Raw genomic sequence first — 21,002 nt, 5'->3', positions numbered from 1 at the left:
CCTTCTGCTCCTCTTGGGGCCTCAAGATTACCTAACACAGTTCTGGAATAGGGACAGATATGCCAGAGACAAATTGGCTTCGAGCCTCTGAACTTCTGACCCATGACTGATGTCTAGACAAGAGGCCCTCTGTCTAAGGAGGATAGAGTCATTCGGCCCTCCTGGGAAGTGTTTCTGTCACCCTACACGAGTCTTTACAGTTCCCAGGAGACACTGGTAGGCTGCTGTGATTTCATTCTTTACTGATGCCCTTATCCTCCTGCAGTACAGTCTCTCTGCTACACCCAATGCACAGACTTGTTTGGAGTGTCTGTACAGAAAACCATCTTAAAGATATCCGGGCAGCAAATGTTATAATAATTTTATATGTTACCTTCCCAGAGGCCAAAGGAAAGTTCCAATGATGAACCAGCAGGAGTCATGACAGGCTGATAAGGAAGTGTTTCTGGGCATGAGATGTCTTCTGTATTTTACATTAGATCATAATGAGACTGCCCTTTTCCTACAGATAAGACCCCAGGGATGGGCCGTTTCTTTCTGAAGTTTTGTACTTCCATCTTATCATGAATTCATCCAATGTATATCCTGTTTTCTTTTCCCAATCTCAGAGAACTGTGCCACTTACCCTCTGCTCCTAGGGTCAAGTCATCTTCAAAGCTGGTCCCATGGCTGCAGAAGCCTGTCAAGTAATCAGGTGAGGGTCACAGAAAATCAGGATGGAACATATACACATGCACATACACACACCCTTGCATACACAAACATCTTCACATACCTTTAGACTACATTTGCACAACCACATAATCATACTAGATATCCACATTTGCAGAATTACCACAAACTCTACATTTACCACCTCAGAAGTTATATTCATTTTTGATTCAGAAAGAATCATGCATACTGTAACCTTTCCCCTATATCATATAGTTATGTACACAGTCCCCTGCCAAACAGCAAACACATGGGTGTGTGCACTCAGAACCATATAAACACATCTTTTATAAAGTTCTTTTCCTATAGCAGTGGTTGCTATCTGAGCAGCCACTAGCAGAAGATAGCCTTTGACTATCAGTGAGCCTGTGGGCTCTGAGCCAGCACTTTCTTCTTAATTTTCTGGAGCCTTGTGACCACAAACAGTGTTTTGCAGCCAGTTTAGGAACACTCAGGCACTCTTTTGCCTGCCTATGCATGTATATGTGCATAAACACTCACACACACACACACACACACACACACACACACACACAGGTATATCACTCTCCAGGTAGAAGAACAATAGAAAGACAGAACCTATACTCACCATTGCAGATAAACTGTCCTGCTTCCTCAGAAAGTCCTTCTTCAGAGTATCTAAACCAAAAACAGTCTTATAGGTTGAAGTCACTTATGTTTTTCTTGAAGCTTTTTCAGGGAAAAAGCTCCCACATGTTCATATTCTTTTCCCATGAGAGTCAGTAGTATTTAATTTGCTTTTATATTGGAGAAAATGGGGACAGAGTGGTTACTGGACCAAAACTTTCATCAGAGTAGTTGGGGAAACTGGGGCTGGAATGCTTTATGTTTTACATTGTGCTTCTGTTGTCCTGGCCACAGGATTAAAGGACAAAAGTCAGCTTAGCAATGATTCTTCAGTCTTTAGGCAAAATAGGAAAGAAAGAACATTGAAGCAAAACTGGAGAATTACACTTGTAGAAGCCAGGGTTTGCTTGCCATAGTTTTCAAATCACAAATATAAATATCTAGGTTTTCTTAAAACTTTTAGATCACCTTAACTACCACACTTCTTTCCTTCTCTCTGAACCATGTTATTGCCGAAAATCATGTCTTTCAGGAAAAGCAGAAACCGTATCCTGGTTAGAAATATTTTAAAATTTTGAGACACAGTCTTATCAAACATTTACCATCTCCACTAGAAGAACAGATGGAAATCAGCACAAATAGTAGTGAAAGACAGCTCAGTTTTACAAACAAGGAAGAAATTCTCTCTGTCCAAAACAGGTGTGTGAAGTAATCCGTGACAAGGCTTTGACACGGGACCAACACATCTAGATTCACATCCTGGCTCGTTGTGGCTGTTTTTTTTTTTTTTTTTTTTTTTTGAGACGGAGTTTCGCTCTTGTTGCCCAGGCTGGAGTGCAATGGCGCGATCTCGGCTCACTGCAACCTCCGCCTCCTGGGTTCAGGCAATTCTCCTGCCTCAGCCTCCTGAGTAGCTGGGATTACAGGCATGCGCCACCATGCCCAGCTGATTTTTTTTTGTATTTTTAGTAGAGACGGGGTTTCACCATGTTGACCAGGATGGTCTCGATCTCTTGACCTCGTGATCCACCCGCCTTGGACTCCCAAAGTGCTGGGATTACAGGCTTGAGCCACCGCGCCCGGCCCGGCTGTTTTGTTTTTAAATATTATGTAAGGGAATTTGGATCCCTAGATATTATCATCATCTAAGTCTACTTCAAGTGCTGAAGTGTTGTGAGTTTTGTAGAGTTTGCTTTCCTAAAGCTTTTTACATGGAAGTTGTTCACGGTGCTGTAAATGTTATCCCAAGTGGATGTTGGAGGGGAAAAGGGTCAGTAACATAAGTTAGCAGGGAAACGAGTACACCCACTGTTGCTGGTTTAAAGGAGGTTTTCTCTTTCTCAGTCTCCAGCAATCCAGATTACTCTCACACTACTGGAGCATCACCTCATGGAGTGTGTAACAGTGGGAATGGGCTTACTAGCCAAGATACCTGTAGATCAAGTTCTGCCTAAATTTTTACAAAATAAGTCATTACCTATGTAGACATCTTTTGCTTGTAACTCCTTTAAATAGTAAAAAAAAAAAAATCAACCATGTTTACCAAAATCTGAATTTTATATGGCCTTATGAAAAATGCTACATCAAAGGTTCATTATATAATGTAAAATAATGGGCAAGCTAGTTAAGAAAAGGTAACTTGAATAATACACCTAGAACTACAAATATATTTTTCTGTTCCTAATATATAATTACATAAAATGTGTTGTGGTATAATACTACAAACATATGTATAACTATATATAATATTTACTACTAACAAATAGCATGATAACCAATATAGTCATACACCAGAATATTGCAATTTACTATTGCATTTAATGCTTGTGTTGTAGCTGCACAATAGTGCAACTACTAAGGCCCACTGTTACTAGAAGTACAATTTAAATAGACTACAATTCCATTTCTAGGTTGTACCCAATGGGCATGCCCGTATATGTTCCCCCAGGTAAATACTAGTCATGATACCAAGAAATGGAAGCCTCCAAATCCCTACTTATTATAAAATTAAACAATTAAATAATAACCATACAACTTAATATTACACAATAATAGAAATTGACTTACTGCTGTATGTGAATACATGGAGAAGCATCATAAACATAATACTAAGCAAAAGAAACACACATAAAACAGTACATGTCATCATATGACTCTACTCCTATAAAGTTCAAAATGATCCCAAACATATCTATGATGTTACAAGTCAGGGTATTTGCTACCCTTGGAGGCAGGATAGTGAATGGAAGGGATGGAAAGGCGGCGTTTGGAGTGCTGGTAATGCTCTGCTTCAGGTTTCATGGGTGTATTGTCTTTGCGAAAATTCATTGAGCTATTTATGTATTTATTTATTGGCTTATTTATTTATTGACAGGGTCTCACTCTGTCTCTCAAGTTAGAGTGCAGTGGCATAGCTCATTGTAGCCTTGAACTCTTAAGCACAAGGGAGCCTCCTGCCTCAATCTTCTCAGTAGCTAGGAATACAGGTGCTGCCATGCCTGGCTAATTTAATTTTATTTATTTATTTATTTATTTTTAGAGAGATGGAGTTGCCCAGGGTGGCCTTGAACTCTTGGGCTCAAGCAATCCTTGTGCCTTGGGGTCCCAAAGTGCTAGGGTTACAGGCATGAGCCATGTGCCTGGCCTCAGCCATATATTTAATACTCATTTATTTTTCAGTGAGTATATAATACTTCAGTATAATTTATATTAAAAAAAGTTACTAAAATGTAGGCTGAACTTCAATAAAATTTACATTTAAAATGTCACTTATAAAATTTCCTGTTTGTCCAAAGCAAAACTCACTTGTATCCATTGGATACAAATTTTTCCTGGGTGCTAATCCTACATTTCTCTTCTTTAGTTATACTCTGCCAGGTATTTCTATTCTCTTAATTAGTAACAGCCCATGATGAGTCTTGGGCAGTCTGTGGAACCTACAACAGCAGGGTGGACATGGACCTGGATTTTTTGGTGGTTTCTCTCTAAGCATGATGATTTGAGACTTTATGGCCATCACTCAAGTCCCAGGCCTTCCCTGGGTTATTGCATAGGTCATAAAATCAATGACCAGGGACTAGATTGATAGCTGCTCCCCTCTTCCTACCCTTGCATTAAAACATTCCTCAGGCCGGGCGCGGTGGCTCAAGCCTGTAATCCCAGCTCTTTGGGAGGCCGAGGCGGGTGGATCACCAGGTCAAGAGATCGAGACCATCCTGGTCAACATGGTGAAACCCCGTCTCTACTAAAACTACAAAAAATTAGCTGGGCATGGTGGCACATGCCTGTAATCCCAGCTACTCAGGAGGCTGAGGCAGGAGAATTGCCTGAACCCAGGAGGCGGAAGTTGCGGTGAGCCGAGATCGCGCCATTGCACTCCAGCCTGGGTAAAAAAAAAAAAAACCCCTCCCCAAAAAAAAAAAAAAAAAAAAAAAAAAAATTCCTCAGCATCATTTCAAGTCTCAAATGAAAGAGCCAAGGTATTGCTCTTTCTGTATACCCAATTCATAAACAAATAGTAGGGAGGAGGGTTTGGAATGTGGAAAGAAGTATATGGCTATTTTTAGCTTCTTCTAGATGTTTCCATAGATACCTGCCTGCAGAGATTTAAGCTGAAGCCCACACAGATGATTTTTGGGCTCCCAACCCCACCTCTGGTGATTCATGAGCAACACAGTCATGTCCCAGAAAATCCTGAGAGCTTAGGAAGAGAAAGAAAAAAGGAGAGGCGTAGTTTGTAAAGACATGCATAATGTGATCCTGTGGCAGAATAGCCTGCTGCTAGATTCAGTTGCACTGAGAAATGTGGACACTAAATTGCCTGAGATGTTGGAGGTCTGTCCTGGAGAGCTTGTCAGAAAAGAAAATGCTCTTGCTACCACAGGGGGTTTGGCTTTGGAAAGAAAAATAGAAACTGTATGGTCTTGGAACAAAATTTGAAAAGTGCCCCCCAGGGTACCTGGCAACAGAGTGAACAGATAACCAGTAAATGTGGGCTACTTGTTCATTCTCTTTCCTTTGTGGTCATGGGGCCTAAGCATGGCATACCGTGGTAGGTCAGAATCTCATATTTAGAATGCGTTTTCCCTCCATCTTCTTCATTATCTATTACCAAAAGTCAAGTGTACTATCACTACCAATCATCGTCATTATCCTTTAATTTTTCTAGCTTTTCCATGTAATTAAAAAGTATTACACACTTATTAGACAGAACTTTAAAACAGAGAAAACTGGAAATTTTCCTGAATCTAACAATTCCCCTTCCAAAGACAACTCTGCAGGTATGTTGATTAACTCTTTATGGCTGGTTCAAAGTTTAAATATTTAAAACCTTTTCAAAACACAGACACGTAATGGAAATGTAACAGACACCCTTGCACCAGTCACTCTATTTTCACATATCTAAACATTTTGCCATATTTGCTTCAGAAAAAATAAAATGTTAAGTTATATATAATGTAAAATAAAAAATTAAATATTAAAGATATAACTAAAGTCTTATTTTACTTCCATTCTTTGCTACTTTTTTCCTTCCTCCAGGTAATCGCTATCTAAGAGTCAACATGTATCATTTCTGGGCATACTTTTTCTGGTAAAAAAAAAAAACAGATGTAGATAGATGGATAGATATAGACAGACATGTTGTAGAATTATAAGTAGGTATAAACTCCTCCTTTATAAAACTCACCAGTCATTCTCTATTAAAAGCATAAAGCACATACACATATATCATGTCATTTAAACCTCACAAGAACCCTTAAACTGAATTATTCTAAGTGTCCCAATTTATAGCTCAGGTGTCTACAATGAACAGAATTTAAGTTATTTGCTTATGGTTACATACTTAGTAGCACAAGAATTAGGCTCAAATCTTGGAGACTTTTAACTAACCAGACCACTTTTAGTCATAAATTTTGGTTCAGGGTTTATTTTTGTAGAGCACGAGTGAAGAAAGACGATTTCTAGAGTTTATTATCTTGTATATCTGTGAATTTATTCTTTTCAATTAGAATGAAATATGGTCTAACTCAAGAAGCATATTTTAACCTACTTGGCACCCCTCTAGGTTATTCAGATAATCAGACAGTTAACAAAAGCGTAATTAATAATTGCTGACATGAATTGATGACTCAAGAGTAGTTAATGAGATAAAGACATTAACTGAGCTGACTGTTTCCCCTGTACACATGTGGTAAAGCATTTTAAATCCTAGGACAGTTCTCATCCTAGGCTTCTCACCCAAACCTGCAAACATTCTGATTACCACCATTCTTTTCTTCCTGTATTTTGAGGGTCCTCTAATTGACTTTGAAGTCAATGAATTGTGAATAAGATGAGGGCAATGAGTACAATAGGTTTTTTTCAAACAACAGAATAAACGCAAAATAAATCCTTCCTGGCATTGCCTTCTTAGGCACAGGTGAAATAAGCAACCTTGGATTATTCGACGCTATTTATTTCCTACCAAATAAGCAAAATGGGTTTCTTTATGTCAATTAATAGTTGAGTGTAGATTAAAGGCTATATAAAACTTGAGACATTCCTGGAGGGAAAATAAGGAGCAGGCAGAAGTTGTCCATTGTGAGAATTCATTATTACACAAAAGACTAAATAGGACACAAATCCCTCCTTTTGTCTGGATATACTGAGTCTAAGAATGGTATAGGCTAATGGGCTGTGGGGTCTCATCATTTAAAGTATCTCTGAGGAAAGAGATAATGCACTTCCTTGAAGTTCCAGTTCCAATTCTTCCCTGCTTTGAATGACTGTCATAGACCCTCAGCTTCTCCTGTGTTCTGCTGTAGAAATAAATAACGCAGATGAAGTGCTCTTCAGCAGGAATGATCAGGTTTCCACTTCCTTTTTTTACACAATGTGAGACTCCAATCTAAAGGGGAAATCAGAGGAGTAGGGGTCTGGAACTCAGCCCAGCTATCCCCCATCCACTCTTCGCTTTAGACCAAGCCCAACCTCTGTTCCTAGACCTCGTGCCTAACTTAGTCTTAGCCCAGAGTTGCACTTGATTCACAACTGTGATACCAGTTCACCCTAAACCCACAACACCCCTCCGACCACCGGCTCAACCTTACTTCTAATCTTTAGGCCTAATTCAAATCCATCTTCCTGCCTCTGAGTTTCCAGGAGTTGTGTCTGTTAGCAAATCCAACCATCAGCCACATACCACCCCACTGCCTGTCCAGCACTTACCCACAATCTTGCAGCCAGTCTTCAATGTTGTTGATTGGATTCCCTAGAAAAGTCAGACACTAGATCACTGTGAGAACTGAACAAAACCAGACCTCCTCCCTGTAACTAATTCCATTACACAAGTTTATTCTTACATAAGCCGCGTCATGAATCTTTTTTTTCTACATAAAGCTTTTCTTTAAGATATGAGAGGAATATACCCGTATACAAAAATAGTATATATTTCTTCTCTCTCTCTGCTTTGTTTCTCCCTTCCTCCCAAGAACTTGGAAAGTGCCCAAGACATCAGGCCCACTGCTCTCTTTTGAGAGATCCTTTCCCACAAGGGTGGATCCTTCTCATTTAAAAAGAAAAGGAAAAAGAAAAAGAAAGGCAATCTTGTTTTTGTGCTGTTTGTGTCCTACCACATAAGCACAGATGGGTTTATTTCCATCAGAATTTTTGCTTTACTCATGTCTGTGATCTCATCTGAACCTCAAAGAAGCTCTGAGGAGTGAAGGAAAAGTACTACCACTTCGATTAGACGAATAAGTCTAAGAGAGGTGAGTGACTTCCTGAAGGTCACACAGCTTGATAGTGACAGCACTGTGGCCAGAGTCCAGACCTCCAGCCTGGGTGTGGTCTTGTTATACAGACAAAACAGAAACACCCCAAAGCATTCATAGAGAGCCCCGAGCCTTGGGTTCTTATAGAAGCCTCTCAGGATGATGCAAAAATGTGCCCTTCCCTTTTTCCTAATCTTATGCCTGTCGCCTTCTCACATAATTCATGTTTCATATTACTTAGCTTTTCTCCTAAATGTATTTAAACCAGTCAAAACAGTCCTCCCTGAGAGCCTTACTAAACAAGGGACCTGAGGAGGTGGGGAGCTGGGGAGGGATAACATGGGGAGAAATGCCAGATATAGGTGATGGGGAGGAAGGCAGCAAACCACATTGCCATGTATGTACCTATGCAACAGTCTTGCATGTTCCTCACATGTACCCCAAAACCTAAAATGCAAAAATACATACATACATACATATATATATATATATAAAATAAAACAAGGGACCTGCTCACACTCTGCAGACCTGGGCCTGCTGTCACCAGATAACATAGACGCTTGTCTGATGTTCGTCTCGTACCTTCTTGGAAAACGTCATCCAGGCTGGAAGGCTCATGATCTGGGATATCTTGCAGGGCTGCGGCAGCCTCCTCTTCTAGGACCTGGGTCTGCCAGTTACGGCTCTGACGGAGCCAGGCCCGCCGTTTCTCCCAGGATGTGGGGCTCAGCACAGAGGCCTCCATGGCCCTGGTCAGACTTCAGGGTTACTTGTAATAGTAATGCTGTCCTAAGAGTTGAAAAACAGTGACACTCCCTCATCCTGTGCTCAGAAACCACCATGATGCTCAGGGTTGCCCCTTGAATTTTCCTCTCTCTGCACAAAGGAGTTGGTCTGTCTGCCAGTTCAAGAGCAGGGAGGACATGCCTAGCTCATTTTCTGTCTCTCCTGTAAAAAAAGAATGCTCTGAAAATTCTAAATACCAGGGTAGGTCTTTCAAGTCCATACATTTGAAAGCTTCAAACATCACGATTTAATGGATATTAAGAAAACTCTTCTGACTTAATCTCTCTATCTCAGGGTAGCTGAAATACTGTACTAGAAAACATTTTTCTTTAATCCTTAAGAATGCTGTCTACCAGAATCTTCCATTATGACTAAAATATCTTTAAGCTTGCAATTCCTAAAATTCACTTCATTTTTTTTTATCCTTATCAAGACATATGAAAAAGTCTAGGATCTCAAAGGTGAAACAGATTTTCTAAGGTCTCACAACCAGGATGTCACTCTAACTACAGGAGTTGTTTGTTTAGTTTTTGTCTTGATTTGTTATATTCCTGTTTTATATATTAGGAGTCCACATATGATTTCTCTCAGAAAAAAAAAAAAAAACCCTGTGATTAAAAGTAGGGAGACACTGCCTTCAGCAATTAGCAGCTACTTTCAAATTTGTCACTTTCTAACCAAGTCTTTGTTAATAATCACTTTCTAATTTGTCAACTCATGCTTTCTACCTATGAATTTATGTCTCAGCTCATCAATGCAATTACCGATCCTATAGATTCATATTTCATGTAACACTATCTAAACATCTCTGTATTCTTCCAAGGGACACAAGGATGGCTCTAGACACACATTCAAAGAGGAACAGAGAGGAAAGAATTGTTTATTCCAAATAGAGCTTAAAAAGGCTTGAGGCTAATGTCATATTCATTGGCTCCTACTCTGTCCTGCTGCCTGTCTCCCACCAGCCACACTTGATTCCCACCACACTGAGCAAGTAGGAGTGGGGCTGCAACTCTCCCGGTCTTATCCCTGCATTCCTGTGAGCTGCCATAAACTTCATCTTCAGAGCTACACTTTTAACTGTGGGAGTAAAATGAAATAAAAGAAGAAACATAAGAAGAATACCATTTTACAGAGACTTCTGTTCCTCCAACACTTAAAAACAAAACCATGAGTGAGGCATCCAACGATTTAGGCACTGAAATAGCTATTTTCGGAAAGAACATCCTGAACGTAAAATGCATTCCTAGGGCAATAAAATTGTTTTAGATGTCTCCGCTTGTTACAGACAAAACATACCTAGGAAAAAATAATACATAATTACTGTTGTCTGATCTAAATTCCTTCACCTCAGGTCCCATCCAAGACATATTTTTCTCCCAGAAGAAATGGTAGTTAGCACTGTGAGTCTTTGCTCCTTAACCCTGAGCACCTAGCTCTTTGTCTACTGCCTGTGCCTTTTAGAGAAAATTACATCATTGAATTAAGTTTGTGTCATAAAGAAGCCTCAAAGAGGAGTAGCAGAGGTGACTTGCTGTTCTTTTGTCAGACCTGTTGTGAGGAGGTTAAGAGAGGATGAAACTGCCACTAGAATGACCTTAGGACAATAATCAAAAAGCCTTGATCAGTTTATTTACCTAGTCCTGTGCTCCAAAATATTTAATAGACTGATTCCAGACAGCCCAAGGAAGGAAGTCTCAATGGCTGACTTGCCTATTGTTTTTAATTCCCAAAGGAAATTGACCTCTCCTAAATCACTGGGAATCTTCAGCTCACAGAATAGTATTGGTAGTAGAACTCAAAAGGAAGGCAGGAAGCCAGGAGGGCAGGAAGGCAGAGGGGCACAAGGGTAGGCAGGGAGGGAGGAAAGGAAGGATGAGGGGAAGAATATCTGGCGTTCATACTTGACTCTGCCACTTACAAATGGTATAACCTTGGAAAATTTCATCTCTTTATTTGGTCTCAGTTTGTCAATGAAAACATTACAGCCCTAACATTTGATGCTTCCAGTACTACAGACTTCTGGATATGCTATTTTACAGTCAAACCCCTATAATGCCTAGCACAATTCCAGATCTCACGAATTGAAGTGGAGGTAGGGGGTTTCAACATCCTCTGTGACATGAATCTATTTACAATCCTCCTACATCTTCAAAAACATATCACAATAATATAGCCTAATGTTCTCTGCATTCCCTGAAAATACTTATCTCTTATTTAACGTCAATGTTCTAATATTCTTTCCCCCCTCCTCTTCCTCTTCCTCCATCTTTGCCACACTCACCCTGCAATGTCCATCTCTTAACCAACCTCCCCATGAAGCCATGCCTGACTTCCACAAAATAACTTAATCACATTCACTGGGCTCTTTCTCTGCTTGATGTTTTTTTGTTTTTTTTTCCTGCTTAGGTATTATCACTAACATAATTTACATTTTATTTATTTATCTAATTTATTGTTTACTCTTCTGATTAGAATACAAGCTCCAAGAGGACAGAAATTTTTGGGTCATTTACTGCTGTGTTTCCAATGCCTAAAACAGAATTTAACACATTGTAATCACTGAATGAATAATCATCCTCTTAATGAGTGACTGTTTAGAAGGTGACCGTTCCTCAGAGGAGCCCAGTGCCTTACAGAGTCATCAGAGATACAGGCAGGGAGATCAACTTCAAAACAGTAACAATAAGCTGGCAACCATGTGCTTACTAAGCATGTAAAATGTGGTGGGTTGAAAGCTGGACAAAAGAGAGAGGGTTATGCTAAGACTTGTTTCTATCCTAGAAGTTCTTATAACTGAGAACAAAAGTGGTATTTTCTTGACTAGCTCCTATTCACTGTGTGTCTCTATGTCCTATGTATGGAAGTTTTACTTAATGTTAATACCTAAAGGATAATAATGCCTATGAAAATAGAATCATTAATGCTTAAGAGTTCCAAGGAAAGGCTTAAAAATAAATGGCAATTATAGATGTGACAACGAAAAGACCAGACAGGTTAAGTGTTCACTGAGAATGACAGACATTTTCCTGGCAATTTGGGCGAGAATGGAAGAATTTTTCTATGTGAAAAAGTAGCAGTGATCTCAAGTCTGAAAGAAAGGACATAAGGTAGAGCTAAGCTAATCTTCACAATTCTAGCGCACAGGATAGGGGACTGGGAAATTGCATAATTTTTTTTTCCCCAATCTCAGCAACGCTTGAGTTGTAAAGACTTGTCCATGGAGTGTTATACGGGAATACTATAAGTACAGCAATTTCAAGAGGCAAGAAGAAATGGTACTGTTTGGTTAATGGTAATAGGAGGAAGCTATACTGCTGGGAGATAAGAAACTGGGTATTTTTTTTTCTTGTGGAAATCTGCAGGAAGTGACAAATGATTATCAGACAAGCACATCAGTCATGAGAGTGTTAGAGAGAATTAAAAAATGGGTACACATAAATGTCAAGATAGCAGCTTTGTAGGTCTTGGGGCTCCTTCTAATAGAGATAAATACATGGAGCTGTTTCCTCCAAAGAAGTCATTCAAAAACATACAGTGATAATACAGTGGAGTTTGGTGCAGTGAAAAGAAAACCGACTAGAAATCAAAAGACTTGGACATTTTTCTGACTTGTCCAATTAATTGACTTCTGGTATGTCAATTAGGTTTTTTATTAGGGTATCATTTTAATCCTCTAGGAAAGGGATTGGTTGGACTCAACGTGTAAATTTACTTCCAGTGACAATGTTTATTAATTTATTTGCATACTTTTTAGGTGAGTTTAAAATATGCCTAGGAATATTACCTATAAAAGAAAGTGCATTTATATAGTTTTCCCCATTAAAAAGTTGGAAATGGTTCAGTGGTCTCTGGCGTTACTTCCCATTTACCAATTCCCTTTCAAATTAACACCGACATATGGAGCTCCTGCATGTGTGACCATCACACTGGATCCAGGAAAGTGGTGAGCCTGAACAGGCAGGCCATACAGGAGCCTCTACAGGGAGCCAATCAGGTGCTACTCATTGACTGTCAACACTGCTTGAACTTTTCTGCCTCTTTGCTTTAGCTTATAGCTTCATCCACCTTCCTCTCTAATCAAACAAATTCTTTCTACCCTTTAAGGGCCTGCTCAAGTCATCTCCTTCCTCTGATCTACCTCTAGCAACTAACACCCACGCCTGCACCATATGCAACAAGAGAGTAAGTGGCTACCTCTCTTGTCATCATGCACCACTACGTGTAACTTCTCCCCTAAACCCATCACAGAACACAACACAGTACTTAGCAAGAGAAGGGACTCCATAAATGCTGTGCCTGCAGAGGAGCAAGAATCACCCTGGCACTGGGAAACTATCCCCAATTAGTATTCATCATAGGACAGGTGCTCCTGACTGTCCTCATGGGCTTGGACCCTAATGTACATTTTTGCACAGTTTGTAGTGAAGAGGAAAAAGGCTTGGAGCATAATCCTCCCACTCTTTTGTTGATATGACATAAGGTCACCTAAGTCTGACTTAATTTATAAAGCTTGAACTACCTAATTCTCCTAACTTAAAAAATATTTTCCAGCCTTTCATTTTAAGTTGTTATTAATTTCTTGGTCAAAATTTCCTTCTGGGATTTGTGTTCCATTTTTCTTGATGATGGTTTATAGTATATGATCATATTTAATCTTCTCTATAAAGACAGAAATATAAAGCCTGCAGATATCTTTTCTCCAATTTTCCCACAAAACTAAGACATTCCCACACTGGTACTATTGCTTCTTGCTTGAATCAGCCCAAGCCCTTATTTCCCTCCTCTGCTACCATTTCCAGCTTTTTGTTCTTTCCTCTTTTCTACATTTCTCTAGAGGTTCATTCCCTAAATCCTTCTCCACAGTCTGTCAAGAGTTCTGGATCTGATTACAACCAAGTAGAGTAAGAGAGAATTCTTGTTCTGAGGATGCTATAGTTAAAAGCAGAAATTGTGGCAGATAGGATTGAGGTTAGACAGGAGAAATACCCTCTACTGGGTTAAGATTAGGCAGTTAAGAGCTGTGAAATAAGTATCTTCCAACAAAAGTTATTATCAGATGCAGTAACTGTAGCAATAACAGAAACCCTGTAGAGGTATGCCATAATTACGACACTAAGAATATCACCTATTTCTAGTCTTTGTCTTCCAAAGGAAGCAGTCAGGGATTCACTACACATTGATATGGACAAGTCAAAGGTAGATAGATATTCATAATAACTGATAGGTACAGAGTACTGTATATTTATCCATAAAACTTTCCTGTTAACTGCTTAACTTAATCCTGGCAACCACTTTAGAGCTAATTACTATTACCTGACACTTACAGAGATATGTGATTTGTTCAAGATCACATCCCTATATTGCCAAGCTATAAACTCAAGTTGATCTGACTCCATGTTATATAGTTTTTCCACTGACATTAGAATAAGAAAATGGCCCAATGTCACCATCCAATGCAATTTGGGATTTAAAAATGAGAAGTTGTTTTAGTAAATTCTCCATTTTGCATGCTATGTAAACTCTCCATCTTATGGTCTAGTAGAGAAGAGGCAGAATAAACCCAATGCAATTTATATTCAGTTCTGTGACAATCTTAGTGCAGGAAGTGTTGCTTTGTTTGTGTTATTAGAATAGTTTCCTTTCTGACTCCAGCTAGGTGATTATGAAGCAGTTTAGCCTTCCTCAGGCTTACGGAGTTGTTTTTTGGCAAGGGTCCAACTAACTTGTAGTTGGGAGGAGAGAATCTGCCTGGAATTCCACATTACTTTCAGATTGTTGTGGCACTGAGAGCTTCATAATGGTTTGGAGCACCTCAGGGCAATGAGAGCTGGTGCTGTCACAGCCCTGTGGTGGGGCCCCACCCAGTACATGGCTAAGGGCCTTGAATTTCCAGAGCTTGTCTGGGGAGTCTTGAGGAAAGAGCTGGGATATCTGGGCTGGTGATCAGCACTCAGAGAGCTTGGAAACATGGATAATTATCATTATTTGCTGTAAACATATTTTAATATATTAAAATATTAGCCTACCAATTTGTACCTGACAAATATCAGCTCTGCTTACAGATACTTCACCATGGGGAAATTTTCTTTTTCTTTTTCTTTTTTTTTTTTTTGAGTTTAAAGTTTAGTTTATTAGATAGATGGCTGAGGGGTGATGCTGTTATCACAGTAAAAGATCAAAGCCACAGAGGAATGATAAATTGATAAATAATGTATTGAAACTTGATAAAGGGGGAGGAAGAGAGAAAAAGCGTGGTCAACAGATCCATGGTCAGCTTCAAATAAGTAGGTAGATAGGTAAATAGAAATGTAGCAATAGAGCAAGAGAGACAGAAAAGAGGGTGAGAGCGATACTGTGGTAGGCACAGTGATGCCCATCCCTGAAGATGTCTATGCTGCACTCCCAGAGCCTGTGAATATGGTCCCTGACATGGCAGAAGGCACTTTGCAGCTATGATTAAATTAAGGGCCTCGAGAGGAAGGGATTATCCTGGATTGTCCAGTGGACCATGGGGAAATTTTCAAGGGGCTCAGTAAGGATGACCAATGCTTCTTTTTCTTTAAAGTTCAGAGTGTTATTTAGAAATTGATGAGAAGAAAAATTACAGAAAGGGTTTAGGCATTGGAATCAGAGTTAAGTCTAGTTTGGAATCACAGTTCTATCTACTTATTGCATTATTTGTCCTTTGTAACACCCCTATTTTTCCTTCTATACCTAAGTTTCTTTTTTTCTTTTTCTTGCTGTGTTACCCAGGCTGGTCTTAAACACCTGGCCTCAAGCAATCCTCCCACCTTGGCCTCCCAAAGGGCTGGGATTATAGGTGTGAGCCACCGCACCGAGCCTATACCTAATTTTCTTCATGTGTAAAATAGATACTGTGTCAAACTAGTTGGGTGATTGGCAGTTGTAATGAGGTAACATATATGAAGTCTCTGATGTATAAAGGTGGTGTTTAATAAGTGACAGGTATGATTATGAACCTGCCCTCAGCCTAAGCTGTTCACTGAAGTTGAAACATCTTGAGGAATAAGGAAGGAAGAAGGAGTGAACAGCAGGGTACAGTTGACAGCATAAAATCAAGATGGTGAAAAAAATTTTTTTATCTGTGTTAAGCAGAGATAAAAGGTAAGCAATTAAAGTCTTTCTTTCTTATCTAATTCCCAAAGGGACCAGAGAGATTATTTAATCCTGTTCACTCATTTTGTAGTTGAGGAAACTAAAGAGAGAGAGAGAGAGAAGAGCAGGCTTGCTTGGAGTCACAAGAATATTAGTAGATTTAGATGGGAATCAAACTCACAGATTCTGAGTCCCAGATGCATGCTTTTTTCATTTATATCATACAGCCTTCCTCCTGCCACACTTGGTTTCCAAGGCCCAGTCCCATGTTTGTCTTTAGTGCTCTGGGGGACGTGTAGGAGACAGACCCCTCTTCTCTTCTGTCTGTTTTGTACCTATGCCCCAAGTAGTGCCTGTGAGTTGAGACTGTGAGTGAGAACCAGTGTGGGAGGAGAGAAGAAGGAAATGGGGTTTCCATGAGGTGGCCCATAAGACCTTTTGCATCCACAGCCAAGATACACATCATCATAATTGCAAAGAGTTGCGGGAAATGCCAGAGCAGCTAACATTTCTCTGTTTGTGAACTGGACAAACTCCACTTCAACCCAGGTGGATTGTCCCCCATTTGACATACCCCAACCTGCAGCAAATTCTCACATTCCTTCATAGATAAGAACTGCCTTCTAGCTCCTAACCCTCTTCCATGTGACTCAGGTTGGAAGATCATCAGAACAAGAATTTCCCTAAGTATAATATTTGAACATTCTGAGACTTCTTTGTCTAAGGAGCAGTTCAATCTGTTCAGGGAAAAAGGGAGATGTTGTCTGGTAAATAACAGAAAGAAAAATGCCTATTAATCAATAGAACTCCTTTCCTCCTCTCTCTTTATACTCTCTCCCACAAATAAGTTTAGGTGAATAAATACAGAAAGAAGATCACCTAAGACCTTTTTCCTCTCCTTTCCTTTCTTACTTACTTCCATTTTCAGGATATTAATGAGTTTTAAGAAAGGCATGTATGCTGCTACAGGAAATATTAAAGTTGTACATTTGGAAAAAAAAATTAATCCCATATTCTCAGTGTAGGGAGACATCAAATATCTTCATTGGGCAGGCATTAAAGGCATCGAGAATAAGAAACAGCAGTTCATCGGAGCTAGTTTATAGATGGGTTCATCTAGAGAAAGTAGGAAGAAAGAGCAGATTTCTCGACCAATGAGTTGGCTCTGTGAATTCATATCTTTGATTCTCCAGTTTTATTTCCTTTGTGATAAGCTCTTTCCTGCATATACTCATTTTCTTCTTTCCCTTTTTCCTTTTTCAAAAACTACACACGCTCTTCTCCTCGTCCCTCTGCTTATTTGACTGAACTCTTTTCTCAATCTAAAATCTGTGTTTAGGCCATTCTGCACCAGGCCTGGGTATGGCAGGGCACATAATACTGTGGGTACTAAAATACCCACTTTGGCCTTGTCCCTTAGGTGGAAAAGAGAACAGATGTAAGTTTGCAAGTGGAAACACACGTGTGATCTTTTCCCCTTACTATAGCCCAGAAGGAACCTTGTAAGTCACAATATCGGCTGAGACCAGACCTCCATTTTATTCTCTGTTAGAATCCAAATCATAAACACTGAACTGAAAATGACGGTTGGGACTTCATGTTCACTACATAATGCTTAATCGCAGGGTTTCATGTTAGTTTTCAAAAAACCAAGGGTTACGAGAACATGTTATTAGTATGGCTATAAATGGTTTCTAAACACCTTGGGGTGCATGTGAATAACTCATATGTTAGATCGCTTTCTATCCCTCCTGTTATGTCTTCAGCTTGTTATTTCTGATAATAGTCTCAGTAGAGACAGACAATAAACCTGATTTTCCTCCTTCCTACTAACACTTTGTGCTGCAAGCAAATCATACGAGATCTTTATCTCTAATCACTCAGGCTGAACAACTGTTGAGTCTGATGCTTGGACACACAAATTGAAGCTTCCTACCTCCAACCTCCCATCCTAGGTACTGCCCTCCACCATCTAGAAAGTCTCCTCACCTCCCTACTCAGGACCATTTGTGGTATACAGAGTCACTAGTACTTCCCTGGAAATCTCCTGTAAACTCTCACAGTCTTGTCAAATAACTTCTGTGGAACTCTCCTCTCTTGTCCTTGCCCTGGCCTGGGGACCCACCCTTTCTCCTCCGCCCACTGGTGAGCTCAGTGGCACAGACGGGGTATGGGAAAACCCCAGGGTGGAGGATCTTTCCATTCCTCCATCTTCCCCAAAACTCATGTAGGTGATGACAAGCTCTGCCTGCTACCACTGGGGCAAAGGGAGTTGAGGAGCATGAAGCCCCCAGTATTACGTAGGTCACTGAAAGATCAGCAAACCCATTAATCCATCTCTGAAATGTGAAGCCTGAAATCTGGTCCTGACAGGTGGATATCCATCTATCTTGAGCCTCCTGGTTAATTTGACCTTGTGTCACTCAAGTGTGTTAATCCTCCCTTACAGCTGACCTCAATATATCTTGCTGCAATTTATCTCAACAAGTTTCTTCTACAGCTTCTGAAGAAAGAGGTCATAGCATAGAAAGCAAAATTGATTTCAGCCAGGTACTCTCAATGGTTGGAGCTATGGACACTAGAGTAGGACCTGAAATGAAATTGGGAAACTTCTTCCTTGAGAACTTTGCAATGTTCTAATCGGATGGCAATTGCAGCAACAATGACTTCAGCAAGACACAGAGAAAAACTCTGCAGGTGAGAAAGGTAAAAAAAAAAAATTCCTAAAACAGTTATTCAAGTCATCAAAGAAGCCCATGTTTTGAGAACCTAGAAACATTACCTCTTTGATAATAAAGAGGAGAAAACTAACTAAAGCGAAAGGGCACCCAGCTCTGTTCTCCTAAGCACAATGATGAATGCTTTTAAGGTTGAAGTAACAGCGGTGGGAGATTTTCTCCTGATTTTCCCTTTTCTTGGCAGCCTGCTTTTTCTCTGGCCTGTTTCCTTCTTTCTCCGAGCATCACCCTGAATCAGCACAGCCTTGAGACTGAGATAAAAGCTGTACTTACCTGTCCGCTGGTAGAAAGCTGAGTTTGAACCAGTTGTCAAAGCTGGGCGGAGGCCTTCACAGGTGTGGGCACAGAGGTGAAGCGAGTGAGAAAGTATCATGTTGTAGATTATGCCTTTCTCCCTGAACTCATTCAACTGCTGTTGCCTGCTCAAAAGGGGAAGCGGAAATGAGAACACACCACACACACACACACACACACACACACACACACACACACACTCTCACACACGTAGATGCAGTCCCCGCCTCCCAGCCCAGCCACATCCTTTGCTTCGGCTCGGGAGACTGAGTGAAGGACAAACCATCTGTAGACACGGTGCTCACAACTAGGAAGACCTTCCTGCCCCAGAGCTGCCTCTGTCTCTTCAGAAAAACAGGAGATCTTTTCTTATTAACGCAAAGGGACAGTCCATTTAAAGATGTGTGTGCAGCACTGTTTACAATAGCAAAGACCTGGAACCCACCCAAATGCCCATCAATGATAGACTGGACAGGGAAAATGTGGCACATATACACCATGGAATATTATGCAGCCATGAAAAACGATGAGTTTGGGTCCTTTGTAGGGATATGGATGAACCTGGAAACCATCATTCTCAGCAAACTGACAGAAGAGCAGAAGATCGAACACTGCATGTTCTCACTCATAGGCGGGTGTTGAACAATGAGAACACGTGGACACTACACAGAGGGGAGCACTACACACTGGGGTCAGTTGAGGGGAAATAGGGGAGGAACAGTAGGGGGTGGGGAGTTGGGGAGAGATAGCAAGGGGAGAGATGCCAGATGTAGGTGATGGGGAGGAAGGCAGCAAATCACACTGCCACATGTGTACCTACGCAACAATCTTGCATGTTCTTCACATGTACCCCAAAACCTAAAATGCAATAAAATAAAGGGGGGAAAAAAGATGTGTGTGCAGCAGTCTTGCTACCATATAACTAGAATTCCACTGTTGCAGATAAATCCTTCTGTCCTCAGGAGGAAAGCTGTCTGAAAATGGGAAAGCTCTCTCTGGTAAATGATCTCGCGTTTATCTCAGAGGTTTCCAGCCCTATCACACACTTGAGAGGGCTCTGAGCCAGTCACTCTGTGTTTATCACTCTTCCATACTCCGGTAAATTCCCCCAAAGCTTGTTTTCGAATACTGCCTACTTTTTTCTGTTAGTTTCTTAACTTTGTTTTTATGTTCAAACCACTTCAAAGTTTTTGTTTTTATAGTAAATGACTGCTTTCCCCAATGTTTTCAAAGCTGAACTTTTGAAATCTGTTACACCCTGAAGATGTCTTCAGTTGATTGGTTTTCTGTTAGGAGAAGGTTTATTGAACTCTAAAAGGTTTCTCCCAGTCCTCAGTCACCTTCACCCACGGGGGGGCATTCAGCACTGCTTAACTATACCTCCTTGCTTCTCCAATATCTCCTAATGCACTTTCCTCTCTGTAGGATGCTCCTTTATCTTGAGTATCTTCTTTCTCTCTCTCTCCTGGTTCTACTGTTTCCTTCTTTGAATCATTTATTTATGAATATTTATAACAATATTTATTCTATAAGGCACTCCTCTAATATGTTGAGACTGATTTTCACATGTTCATTAACTTCTTTCTGTTTTGCTGGCTATAAGTATACTTAGGTTTCTTTTTTTTTTTTAAACCATGTTTTTAAATTCCATTCCTAATTATCAATAGGACAACTCCATTGAGTATCCATAGTATAGCTATAATATGGTAGAAATAATCCTAAATAAAATTCTTGTGTGGCAAATTACATTCTCAAAACATTATTTTCTTCAAGTATAATGAGAGGAAAATAACGATTCTCTCTGTTTCTCGCTCAATCCTTCCCCCACCCTATTCCTTTTACATAGGCATGAAAATGTCTAACATATTTTCTCAGGACATAGCAGGTGCTAAACATGTGCTTTTCTGAGAATTAGCACCACAGTCAACAAGTAAAACGCTAAACCCAACATGCCCTAATTCTCTTTATTTACTATTCTTTTCCATACAAATTAACTGTAAAAACTCAAATAATG

At 40.1% G+C, this 21,002-nt stretch overlaps 1 protein-coding gene across 5 annotated transcripts in view; it reads right to left on the bottom strand.

Annotated features, from left to right (window-relative positions):
• The window catches only part of TESPA1 (thymocyte expressed, positive selection associated 1), a 42,754-nt gene extending 22,784 nt beyond the window's left edge, over positions 1-19,970 (bottom strand). The window contains exons 1-6 of one of the 5 annotated variants that reach the window (XM_032291675.1): positions 19,904-19,970; positions 18,968-19,113; positions 8,634-8,840; positions 7,507-7,549; positions 1,301-1,350; positions 626-679 (exon numbers count right to left, since the gene is read on the bottom strand). In XM_032291675.1, coding sequence (XP_032147566.1) covers positions 626-679; positions 1,301-1,350; positions 7,507-7,549; positions 8,634-8,796 — 310 coding nt within the window. In that variant the 5' untranslated portion in view covers positions 8,797-8,840; positions 18,968-19,113; positions 19,904-19,970. Of the gene's footprint in view, positions 1-625; positions 680-1,300; positions 1,351-4,895; positions 4,935-7,506; positions 7,550-7,772; positions 8,418-8,633; positions 8,841-16,137; positions 16,310-18,967; positions 19,132-19,903 lie in introns of those variants that run through there. The other 4 variants (XM_032291684.1, XM_032291669.1, XM_032291691.1 and 1 more) reach the window with 4 other exon arrangements.
• Between the last annotated feature and the right edge of the window lie 1,032 nt (positions 19,971-21,002).

Source organism: Sapajus apella, unplaced genomic scaffold (genome assembly GCF_009761245.1).
Source record: "Sapajus apella isolate SASKATOON/1434 unplaced genomic scaffold, GSC_monkey_1.0 scaffold2, whole genome shotgun sequence".
In the NCBI taxonomy this organism is placed as follows: domain Eukaryota; kingdom Metazoa; phylum Chordata; class Mammalia; order Primates; family Cebidae; genus Sapajus; species Sapajus apella.
The sequence above is the reverse complement of the archived record's forward strand: the minus strand, read 5'-3'. Positions and strand labels throughout refer to the sequence as shown.